A 12,092-nucleotide genomic window follows, 5' to 3' on the forward strand; every position below is an offset into this window, starting at 1 on the left:
CTTTCACAATACGGGTGGGTAAAGGAGTCAATATATTTTGCATGCTGTAACCGTTTTAAAAAAAATAGAGCAAAGGATCATATTAATATGGACCACACTATCGTTAACAAGAACCTTATTTAAAAGCAAAAATCCATCTTAAAACATAGGCAGTTTTCAGGCAAAACCAGTGAAGAAGCAATAATTTTTTTTTAAAGTACCTTCCTTATATGTCTGTGTGGTGATTTTTAAACACCATGAGCAAAATAAGAAGTTTGTGCCTTGGCTAAATATTTAAGCTTTGAAACGGCAGTGTTTCTAAGACTCTCAAAATGGAGATCCAGACCGCCAAGATTTCTTGCATCATAAACCTATGGAACCAATCCAGTCAACTTGTGGGTTGGGTCTTTTAAGCTGCCGGCAAGGGGTGGAGGTTTAAATGGAAAAAGAGGTGAGGTATACTCGCATATTCATAGATCTACTTGTATAGAATGAAGGTAAAGGTATTGTTCTATCTAAACCAGTTTAAAAGGCATTGGGCTGTTGATTTATTTTCTTGGCAATAACTAATATAGGGATAATTTTTTTTACTGTTCAAAATCAGTCAAAATCAAGGGGCAGATGTGAAATTTAAGGTTTTGTGTACTATCCTTTTAAGTATTTAATTTTTGCTGTAAGATATATTTAATAAAGTTGAATTAATCTATATTCATTCATGATCTGTAATCGCTTATCCAGTTCAGGGTCCGGAGCCAACCCGGAATCCCTAGGCTCAATGCAGGTACACACCCTGGAGGGGCGCCAGTCCTTCACAGGGTTAAATGAATATTTTCATTTTTTTTTTAAACTTTTTTCTGCAGATATTTACAGATATAATAAAAAAAATACAATAGTCTTCTTATTTTGTTACTTATATGTCAGTGAAGATTTTGAGAGTGCTATACACATTCCTGATTTTACCAGGCCAAATGTAAAGAAAAGTACAGGAATAAAAATCCCTCCCACCATCGGTCTGTAGCAGTTCTCTGGAATGTACCATCCAATAATTTTGGAATGAGTTTAAGTGACATTTCTGATCAAGGACAATCATCCAACATTAAATCCTTACACTCAGTGGGTAAACTTACACTGTATCTTTACGCATTGGACATTGGTGCCTGTTCCACTTGTACCAGTGTGCTATCCATACAGGTCCTGGTCATTGATGAGCAGGTTAAAGAGGCTAAAGCTATAAATAGCAACTATATGGGAGGTGGAAAAAATAAAACAGACTATGGCATACAGTGTAATGAGGGCAGCTAATGGTGTGTCACTGCCACACAGCTCCTGGATCGTGAGGTCTGGGATTCCATCCTCACCTTGGATTACTGTCTGTGAGGAGCTAGGTGTGTTCTCCCTGTGTCAGCATTAGTATTTTCTGGGTGCTTCAGTTTCCTCCCACAATTCAAAGACACACATTGTGTCGTATGTGTGTGTGTTGCCCCACAATAGACTGGTCCCTTGTCCAATGTGTTTCTTGTACCCAATGTTTGTAGGTAGTCTCTGGGCCCTCTGCAACACTAAACAGGATTATGTGGTTACAGAAAATGGGAAGGAAAAAAAAAAAATAAAAAACAGTTCCTGGGCACATCGGTTTCCAACAGATGCTCTGGTTTCCTCCCACAATTTATATATACACAGTGTTTAGGTGGCTGTGCAAAGTTTTCCGCAGGTAGGATTAACCAGCTGAATGCCCTGTCTAGTGTGCGAGCGAGAAATTTTGATATGTCAATTATGCTACTCTAGCAACAGGCTCACTTTTCATAAAAAATAAATAAAATAAAAACACATTCTAAATTTGAACAGTTGTGCTGATACCCCAGAAAAATTATGGTACTCCTGTAAATTATAGTACTGGAAAGTACATAAGGCCACATCCAAAACTCAGAGTTTTAATATATTCTTGCCCTGATGAGATTAAAAAAGATAAATAACAACAAATATAAAGTAAACCACGGACATTAACTTCCACATTAATTATTTTTACAGAGGGTAAGACTAACATCTGTGCAAGTTCTATAAGAAACAAATCAAACAAGCTGTTTGTTAAAGAAAACCTACGGGACTTTTCAGACTTTGTCACTGAATGTAAGATGAGGCTGAGCAATCTAACATTTTGGGGAAAAAAAGTTCAATTTAATTAATAAACTCCACATTTCAAAGGAGATTAAGACAGCTGAAAAAAAAATTAAAAATTTTGCTGCTGTTTCACTGATCAGACTCTTAGTCTTTAGTTCCTTTTGTCTCCTTTGTCCTTGTAAGCACTGTCGTCTGTAAATAAAGACGGAAGAAAGAAATTGATGTAAAAAGGACAAGAAATTAAAATCTTTGTTACAAAATAATGAGGATTGAATTATAATCCTTATATTGAAAAAAATGTGAGGAATATCTATCGTCATTACCTGGTCCACCATTTTCTGCATCTTCTCAATAATGTCAAGCATATGACCAGCATTTTCCTTCAGGCTCTTCTCATAGACCTTATTGAACTCTTCAGATTTCTCCAACTTGCTCTTCAGCTGCTCTTGCTGATATAACTCCTGCTTCGCCTCAATTTCCTCTGAAAAACATGGAAAAAAAAGTCCAGTGGAGATATATATATATATAATCAGTGCAAACAAATAATGCATAGAGCTTTGACACCTGTCATATGTAAAATGACCCTTTTACTGGGTACAAGTGACATTACAGTTGGGTCCAAAAATCAACCAAATAACAAACCAGGTGAGGTAGCTGGATACATCAGGTACCAAAAGATCTACATCCACTATAAAGAGAGTACTACTTTGGCCTGAAAGTCAGCCAAGCAAGGTAAAAGCCCCTACAACAAAAAAGAAAAAAGCCAGACCTGGCTGACACAATGAACCGAACAAAGATCTAGCCTTTTGCAGGAGTGTTCTGTTTGGCCAGGTCTACATAATGAAGGAAAAAGCATGGGGCTTTCAACATACCAATTTTTAAAGTATGGGGTGTCAGCATCAGGATATGGGATTTTTTATTTTTAACTGGGAAAGGGACTGATGTAAAATATTTGAAAACTGATATCTAAAAGTACTACCATACAAATGTTATTTAGAAATACAGAGGTAACACCTGAAGACCAGAAAAGCTAAACATGATCATAAATTATTCTTCCAGACGGACAGCAATCCCAAGCATTCTTATAAAGAAAAAGAAAAAAGCACAAAGACAACAAATTGAATGTATTTTAGTGGCCACCACAAAGTCCTAACTTAAATCTAATAGAAAATGTATGGGCAGAACTAAACAGAGTATTTGAAAAAGGAAACCAACACACAACTGAAATACAGAAGCTCTTTGAGGAAGAATGGACTACAATTGCAAGACAGTACTGTGTGAAGATTGTGCAAGGCTAATGTTAGCATTTAATTTAAGTTACGAAAACACAAAGCCAAATCACCAATAACAGTGTATGTATACTTCTGATCCATTTAAAATCTGATATAAAGCTTGAAATAAATACATTAGTAAACTTAGTAATTATTTTGACCTGAGGACATGTGAAAATACAGTAATATAGTGAACACGTGGCATGGTAAAATGAAATGTGGATTTGTGAAAAACGGTATAAAGTTGAAAAGGTAGAGGTATATACAAAATTATGGCCTCAACTGTATAACTGTCAAAACACTAGCCCTTCTACATAGTCAAGTTTTATTATGCTTCAAGTCAATTGTGAAATGCATTTAGATTGAATAGGCAGAGTGACCAAAAAAACTGCAATATCAGACTTCTCAATACAGTGTAAGAGAGCCTTAGCGCATAGAAAACACTAAATTGTTTTAAAAGCCTGACTCACACTACAGGATAACCGGGCCGATTTTAGGATGATGGTAAACGATTATCTTTCCAGATTATCCTGTAGTGTGGGGAGTCTAAAGTCCAATCTTCTCCCAGAGCACTCAGGGCATCCTAAGTGTGAATTGTAAATGTGAAACATGCATTATTTACAACTCAGAATCCTGTAGTGTGGGGTGGACAAACGCCACGTGAATGTGAGGCCTGAAAGGATTAACAAGGTTTTAATACTTCTGGCGAAAGAGCATTAGTGTACAAGTGCCTGGGCATTGTGCTGAAATATTGAATACTCTGACTCATTTTACAAACACCTTGATTTCAAAATGCTGCCTTGTGAGGCAACAAGAGCACAAAGTACCTGCTGCTTTCTGTTTGGGCACAGCCCAAGTGTGTGAGAAACTCCCTCATGCTCTCAGGATGCATCATTGAAATTCCCTCGAGGTTTTGAGGAGTGGAGCTCTCTGTCTGTGTGTGAGAGAGATTGGAAAGTGTGTGGCGTTTAATTCAGGCAGATCGTGTACTGTGGGGACTAGCAACGATCAAGCACTGAAAAATGTCTGTGTGGGGTGTCTTACATTTCCAACATCAGTTAGGATCTTTAAAAATCGTGTAGCGTGAGCCAGGCTTTAGACGGGTAATCTTTCCATCTCATTATTATTTTTGTACAGAATGGTCGTAAAAGAACTAAGTTTGAGTGCTTTCTTGCCATACCGAGTGTGGCCTGCACACTTGTGAGCCGTCTCTCTAACTCATGCTGCACTGCCTTGCTGCTCTCGAGGGCCTGCAGCAGGTTGGGAATGTTCACAATGGTTCCTTTGTAGGTGACAATGTCAGAGTTTGCACTGTTGGTTGACCGCCGAGAAGAGCCTCTCTCCTTACTTGGCAGTGCAGGCAGCAGACCTTTATTTCCTGAGTACAGAAACATGATAGAATAATAGAGCAGGCATATTCACATAAGTCACTCTTATTTTTGTGTGTGTGTGTGTGTGTGTGTGTGTGTGTGAGAGAAGATATGCATCATACCCTCAGCACTGAGGTCATATGGCACCTCTTCTGAGTCTGTCCAACGAGAGCACAGTTTGTGGTACAAGCACTGCCCACCAACTGATGCTTTTTTGACCAGATCCAGTGCCTAAATCATAAAAGAAACGCAAGCTTGAGTTTACAGCGACTTAAAAATTCGTATTCATTCAGTTCACACATTTTTGATTTAAAGGAAATAAAACCTGAGCATTGGTGAGGTAGAGCCCAAGGGACAGAAGAATATTCTGGACGTCCTTTTCCCTCAAGCGGCCAGTGAGATGCCGGTCAAAAAACACCCAGGAGAGTAGCACCTTGCGGGGAAGCTCTATGCACTGATCCAAAGGCTCGTCCTTTAGAGAAGAATTTGAAAAGATGTTACTAAGAGTATTATTATTTATTTACTTATTTTGTAACAATGCAGCACTGGTCATTTATTTTAAAATGTAATGGCAAAAGCAAAAGTAATCAAGTAGATCAAATAAGCCATATGGGTGCCATACTTGCTGTCCTTAAAGTAAGAATAAAATAATATAAAATAAAAGATGAGGTATCCCAAGTATTTGTACTTACGTTGTCTTTGGGTGACTGATTGTCTGAAATGCCACTGTTCAGCTCTTCTTCACCCACTGCTTGTTCCTTGCCCTCCTCCTGATTTTCTGGCTCGTCTTCTTCATCCTTCATTACAGTGTCTTCCTCCTCTATGACCGCTTCTTTTGTTTTCTTTTTCTTGGAATCACTAGCTCCTTTCGTTTTTGCCTTCTTTTCAACTGTTTTTTTTCCCTCTTCCTGAGGGAGGAAAAAAAATTTAGTAAGTTATTAAAGGATACACAGAACTTCAGAGATATACAGCCTATTTTTTGTACAATCACCCTCTATGCAGCAATGTAAAGGGATCATCAAACACACACAACTAAAATGGACATTTTCAGGTTCAATACACTTTAACAGCCTTCACCTGAAAATAAATCTGATATAATTATGTTGATGTGTCAGTAAACTGCCAACTGATTATCACTACAACCAGAACTGTTTGGTTTCAATATTTGTCTTAGTACATTATATTTTCCAAATTGTTTAGCCTACCAGGAAAGTGTTATCCTCAGCTTTGACTTTAGAAACGGGAGCATTTGAATCTGGAGGCAGGCTACGGAGAGAGTGGTACAACTTCATTCCAAAATCCCTCTGTAGCATCTCACTGAATAACTCTCCCACCAAACACACCTGTCACAAACAACCATACGGATATCACTGAATGTAAACAAGTAGAAAACAACACAAAGAAAGATGAATAATCCAGCTGCCCATGTGGACAGAGTTAACAACTGGAAATTACATTTACATGTATCACTGTTTGTTTTTGTTTTAAATTGTTAAACTCAATTCAAGAATTGCATTTGTGGGAGAGTCAAAGATGCCAACCTCAAATGCATCTTTTGTACGCTCCAGTATCGAAGAGAGGGAGAGTGTTGACAGCGTCAGACCTGCAGAGGGTTGAACCACCAGGGAAGGTGCTTCAGGGAGAGGAGACTCATCCTCCTGCAAAACCACAAAGACAGAGAAAGGAAAAATCAAACGTATTAATGTGTTTTCCTCTGTTTGTAATGGGGGAAAAACAAATCCAACATTTTACTGAGGATAATATATTCAGTATTTGTACACAGTGATCTAACCTTCTGCTCATCCCTTGACTGAGCCCACTCCTCTGCTGTTGGTACTAGGTTCCACACATCTGGTAGAAAGATCACAACTGTCTCTGCTTTATCCCCTGTTAGTAGTCTCAACTCAGCCATTTTGCGCCTGAGGACGAAAGGGCTATATTCTTAGCATGTGTAGAACAGCATCTGCTTAAATATAACATAGAATGTTTTATGACTGCCTGAAGAACATGTCTTTAAAATACATTAAGGTATATTAAATAAGAGAAAAGATCAGACAAGCCTAGTTTAGCTGGGAACCACACTGGGTGCAAGCATTTGTCACACTATCCTCATTGACATTTCAGTAGTGGGGAAGGAGTCATACATGTGGGACCAAAAAATAAACTGGCAGAGGGGGTTTGGCAAATTTTTCCCACATAATCAGCTCTACTGCTCATCCCACAAATGCATGTTCCTTACAAATGTAGCACCATTTAAAGGAAAAATTAACAGGCTTTCCAACTGTATAAGATTCATTGCCAAGAAGCATTGTTACAACAAAGAAATAATCTACCAAACACAAATTTTCTTACTTTTTGTGCTATGTTTATGACCATCTAATGAAAAAGTAGACTACTGCGCTATGTCCTGTATTATTGCATAAAATGTAATATATTTCATGGAACATTTTGTGCTGCATTGCTTAATGAAAGACAAGGCTCTTTCTGAGAGCGTAAAAACGAAACCATAGATAAGGCATGGTAAAATGTCTTGTAATACAAGAGTGTTAAAAAGCTGTGAATATGCAGCATGCCGTTAAACTCTGTTAGTTCATTTCTATTAATGTTAAACAAAGATCTCTGGCTGCTCTTTCAGTTACTGTGGGGTGATCAAAACTCACTCTGCCCACGCCGTGAGCTTGCGCAGCGTAGTTACTGATTGCTTAGCTTACTGACATCTTAGGTGCTTCTTTATGAAAAGCTGTAAACTGATGTTGAAAGTGTGAGGCATTACAAAACAAGACCAACCACTGTGTACAACTGGTGAGGTCCAGAGCAGTCTGCTCTTTCACACAACGGATTGCAGTGCGAATGAGAACGCTGCTATCCTTGACAGGATTGGAGCCATCGATTTTGGGGCACCACTGACCTCCAGGCAGCTGCATCTCCCCTCCTTTCTCTGACAAAAGGAACTATAAAGCATACAGAGGACGGGAAGAGGGGAGAGGGATAAAACATTATATATAAAAAATATTTCTAAACACTAAGTTCAGATTACTGGCATACACACATTAAAAGAACGGAAATGTAAAATAAAATAACAACATAAAGGCAGGGTAAAATAGAAGAGGACAAAAAAAAAAAAGGACACAGTGTACCAACCTTGAAAAGCGTTGAAGGGTGGACGTTATCCCCTTGAGCCTGACCATCCTCTGAACAGCTGCAACACTGAGAGTAAAAGTCCTCTATACCAGGCATGGACAGCAACATCACCTGCAAGGGCAATGGAAAATGAGCAAAAAACCCTTAGAAGAGCACTTCACTGGGCAAAGACATCTGCCCCTATTATATATGTTATGTACAGGTATTTTCTAATTTAATGACAGACCTGAGTTAATCTTTACTGAAGTCTGTTATGTCTACCTTAACTGAGAAGTTTGAATCTGTGGTATCTGTAGACTCAGAAGCATCTGTTTCAGTCTGAGGCTGGCTGGGGCCCACATGAAAGAAGCAGGGCCCTGCCAGGGGCAGAGGCTGGCTGGGTGGAAAACTCTCTGGCCAGCAGAGCTGCACATGAAAGAGTGAGGAAGGAGCATGAAGTTGTGGATAGCGCCGCAGCAGCTCCATATTGTCCAATGACTGGCTGAAAGACAGACAAAATACGATAACTACAGAGTACATGGGAAATGTCGTTTCTGTGTTAAGAACCCATGAAACCAGAGGTAGATGTACTGTATATATAATCTTGCACTGGGCACCTGATCCACCAAGCCCTTGAGTGTTGTTTCCAAAGTTAATAATGCATGGCCAGAGTGTATGAGTAGTGTTGACCATGTAAAATTGTATGTCATATTTACTATAAACAATTACAATGTTTGTGTCTCTTGAACTAGTTTTTCCCCCCAGTGATAAATGAGGTTGTATTTTCATGGAATCTGGTGACTTTTTTTTTGCCAGTACAGCTATAGGCAATAAAGCCTTATTTTAGTAACCAATCCATCATGGCAGTCAAGGAACGAATGCATTTCTACACTGTTTAATAAGAACCCCGTAACTACATGCAGAAGTATTCTTAACCTACCATGAGCTGTGGAATCTGTAATTTGTTTTTAGTGAATGTATGGAAACCAAGCTGGTCTGAGGAATTTACACCAAAAAAAAACAAACACCATCTGGAATGTCACTTGTTGTTCATAGAAACCTATTCAATAAAATTTAATAAAACAGGGCCCACTCTTCCTGTTGGATGATCGGTAAATCCTTTTTATTATTAATATGTAGATGTCTTTTTTCTGCTTATGTTAGTTTTGCAGATATGAGGCCTTCTATCAGCAACGACAAATTAATTTCTCAGCAAATTCCTGTCCCTTAATTGGACTTTGAAACATCTGAATGAACTTACCTGTCTCGTGGGAAACAGGAGAAGAGAGGAATGCTTGGGCTGGCTATAGAGGTGCTCCTCTTTGGTGCATCTTCCTCAGGTGCTCTCCATCTCCTCCTCTTTTGATGTGTGCCATCACCTCCCCAAGAACTGCCACCTTCCTCCCTGAGTCATGGAATAAAGAGCAAGGAGATGTTATGTTTGTCTGTTGGTCAATGTATACTTGAAATAAACACAAATGCTCATTAGAACTAAGTGTAGTTAAGTAGCTCAGGGTGCTCAAGCCTTAGACCTTAAGATGAACAGGTTATGTACAGGCATGTACATGTAACGAAATGTGGTCATATGGACAGCACTTGGTACATTTGAAAGTAATTCACACAATATAAATATTTTTCCCTCACAACAAACAGTGAGAGACTGGCATAATAAGGATGTGTAATACCTTGCCACTGGTGATGACATGTGAACATAAGTGTTCCTTTAAAACTACATGGAAATTCATTCATTCATTCATTATCTGTAACCGCTTATCCATCTCGCGGTGGGTCCAGAGCCTACCTGGAATCATTGGGCGCAAGGCGGGAATACACCCTGGAGGGGGCCCCAGTCCTTCACAGGGCAACACACACACACAGATACACATTCGCTCACACACTCACACCTACGGACACTTTTGAGTCGCCAATCCACCTCCCAAAGTGTGTTTTTTTTGGACTGTGGGAGGAAACTGGAGCACCCGGAGGAAACCCACGCAGACACGGGGAGAACACACCAACTCCTCACAGACAGTCACCCGGAGCGGGAATCGAACCCACAACCTTCAGGCCCCTGGAGCTGTGTGACTGCGACACTACCTGCTGCACCACTACATTGAAATGCCAGGTGTAAATGGCCATTTGGTCTGCTGCTTATTTAACAAGTCCAGCTTTTAGAAGCAGACTCAAGAGATGATTAAACGAGCACAGAAATATGAAAACAAAACTCTGTAATCTCATACATCAGAAAGATTGGGTGGGGGAGAGAGCAGATACAAAAGGGAACAATTGCGGTAACTTCTTGTGACTCACCAGCGTCCACCTCTTCGTCCTCCCACAACCTCAATGTGCCTCTTCCGGTTCCCACCCCAGCTATCGAACGGCCCAGCCCATGGCATTTGCTGGTGATGGGGCATCTGGTGCATACCACCTAGGACATATCAGCCAGGAAGTAAATCACAATAAAAATGGCAGTGACATTAACATTTGAAGTAAAATTTGCTGTTGGAAATTACATTAGGTGCCTGTTTTCATAAATACACTAATGTTTCAAGAAGTAAGAACTTTTCACCTGGATTTGGTTGCATAGTAGGAATAAGTGGAGGAATTTTGGGGGATTTCAGCAAAGGTTGAGGTTTGTTTCCCAAAATGCCTGGTTTCATGTTTGCTGACATGGAAGGTAATAGTGGAGGTGGGGACTTGAACGGCTGACAGAAGATTGCAGGACAAAAAGGGAAGAACAAATAAATTAACTTCATATTTATTACACAAATGTGTCAGTCCACATTCCCATAACACTACGATTTCACAGTGTACCTGCCCATTAAGAGCCTGGACTCTTTGTGCTGTCCAGTTGACAGGTTGCAAAGGATCCTGCACTGCTTTCACCAGCACTTTCTCACCGACCAAGGGCACCCTCCCGACAACAACACTGGATGAAAGCAAAAGAAATTTGATCATGAGCACACACATATCCCACAATGATTTCTTATGCAATTCATGACTGAACAATTATATAATGCACAGAAAGCACTTGGAGGGACATAGATAAATAAATATATAAACCCACACAACACAGACCTTATAGGAAAGCGAACCTCCTGGTCTACCATCCCATGATGGTCCTGCAGCTGCGTAACGATGCCGGTGAAAACTCGCTGCCTCATCTGAAAAGAGAATTCTTAATTTAGCAGAACTATTACTAATTCTTGCTGTTGTAACTCATGCATGTACATGTTAGTATGCTTCTGTTGACATTCAGAGAGATCCAACTAATACAGCTAAGATAAACACAGTTGAGGCATGTTCTGGTTCAGAGATTCTTGACTTAATGCCTTGAGACCCATTGAACTGATTTATCAAGTCTTTCATGAGTCAGATCTGAGATTCTGAGGCAAGGAGCAACTGAGATTATCCATGTTAACAAGGTCATATACATACACACACACACAAACATACCTTTCCGGCACTCTTATGTATATACCGTGCAATTTCAATTAATAATTTTTAATAAATCTCTTTTTATCAATCTGCACCGCATATACTTGCATTATGAATATATTTTTCTATATATCTATTCAACATCATCTACATAGATTAACGCTCTCGTTATAATCCGTGCCATCTGCTACTGGCTGGCTGCTCTAACACTAAAGCAGGAGGTCATTACCGTTTGCAGGACATCTGAGCATTTTTCTCGTTTTTCCAAATGCTGTCATTCCAGCGTAATATATCTTAGCTCGCCGTGCTAACAGTGCATTATCATTTGTATATAGAGCCGAACGGCGGGTTTTCAGAGCCCCGATTTACCGACCGTGTAGTTGTGTGTGTTTAACTGAAACGTTAGACAACCGTTTATTTCCCCTAAAATGAAAATCTAGACTACAAAACCGTTAGCTCACCTCAGATTTATGTGTAGCGTTTTGTCGTCTTCGTCGTCTCTGGGTCGGATCTCCACTAGGTCTCCTCCGCTGCAAAGCTGAGACACTGCCCCCGTGTGGCCGCCGCGGAGCCCCGCTGCCACGGAGAAAACACCCCGCCGCTCCGGTGCTCCGTTGCATTTTTGTACAGCAAATTTTCCGTGTTGAATTGCTTAAGTTCAGTACCGCGTCTCTCGTTGAAAAGAAGCAGAAACGTCTACCGTCAAATATATTTAACCTCAATTTTAATAGAACACACTTCACCTGGGGAGTGACGTAAAAGTCAATACACTGGCTCAGTTCCAAATCGCGCCCTT

The 12,092-nt window shown here is 39.9% G+C and overlaps 1 protein-coding gene across 1 annotated transcript; it reads right to left on the reverse strand.

Moving 5' to 3' along the window:
• Positions 1-909: 909 nt before the first annotated feature.
• On the reverse strand, positions 910-11,999 carry ccar2 (cell cycle and apoptosis regulator 2). The gene is made up of 18 exons (XM_066651811.1): positions 11,758-11,999; positions 10,937-11,022; positions 10,673-10,787; positions 10,428-10,563; positions 10,169-10,286; positions 9,120-9,263; positions 8,141-8,360; positions 7,880-7,990; positions 7,526-7,689; positions 6,531-6,657; positions 6,280-6,396; positions 5,944-6,081; positions 5,431-5,646; positions 5,064-5,210; positions 4,861-4,969; positions 4,549-4,746; positions 2,421-2,578; positions 910-2,289 (listed from the first exon to the last, which is right to left on the reverse strand). The coding sequence occupies exons 1-18, from the start codon at positions 11,914-11,916 to the stop codon at positions 2,242-2,244; spliced, it is 2,511 nt and encodes an 836-aa protein (XP_066507908.1). The 5' UTR covers positions 11,917-11,999; the 3' UTR covers positions 910-2,241.
• Positions 12,000-12,092: the final 93 nt, after the last annotated feature.

Source organism: Hoplias malabaricus, chromosome 18 (genome assembly GCF_029633855.1).
Source record: "Hoplias malabaricus isolate fHopMal1 chromosome 18, fHopMal1.hap1, whole genome shotgun sequence".
NCBI classification, from domain to species: Eukaryota; Metazoa; Chordata; class Actinopteri; order Characiformes; family Erythrinidae; genus Hoplias; species Hoplias malabaricus.

Coding starts and splice junctions, on each gene's coding strand:
- ccar2 (XM_066651811.1), bottom strand. CDS start 11,916: ATGCAACGGAGCACCGGAGCGGCGGGGTGTTTTCTCCGTGGCAGCGGG. Junction 6,658..7,525: donor CTCACCAGTTGTACACAGTG/GTTGGTCTTGTT, acceptor TTTCGTCCTCAG/GCGCAAAATGGCTGAGTTGA. Junction 5,211..5,430: donor ATCAGTCACCCAAAGACAAC/GTAAGTACAAAT, acceptor TCTTCTCTAAAG/GACGAGCCTTTGGATCAGTG.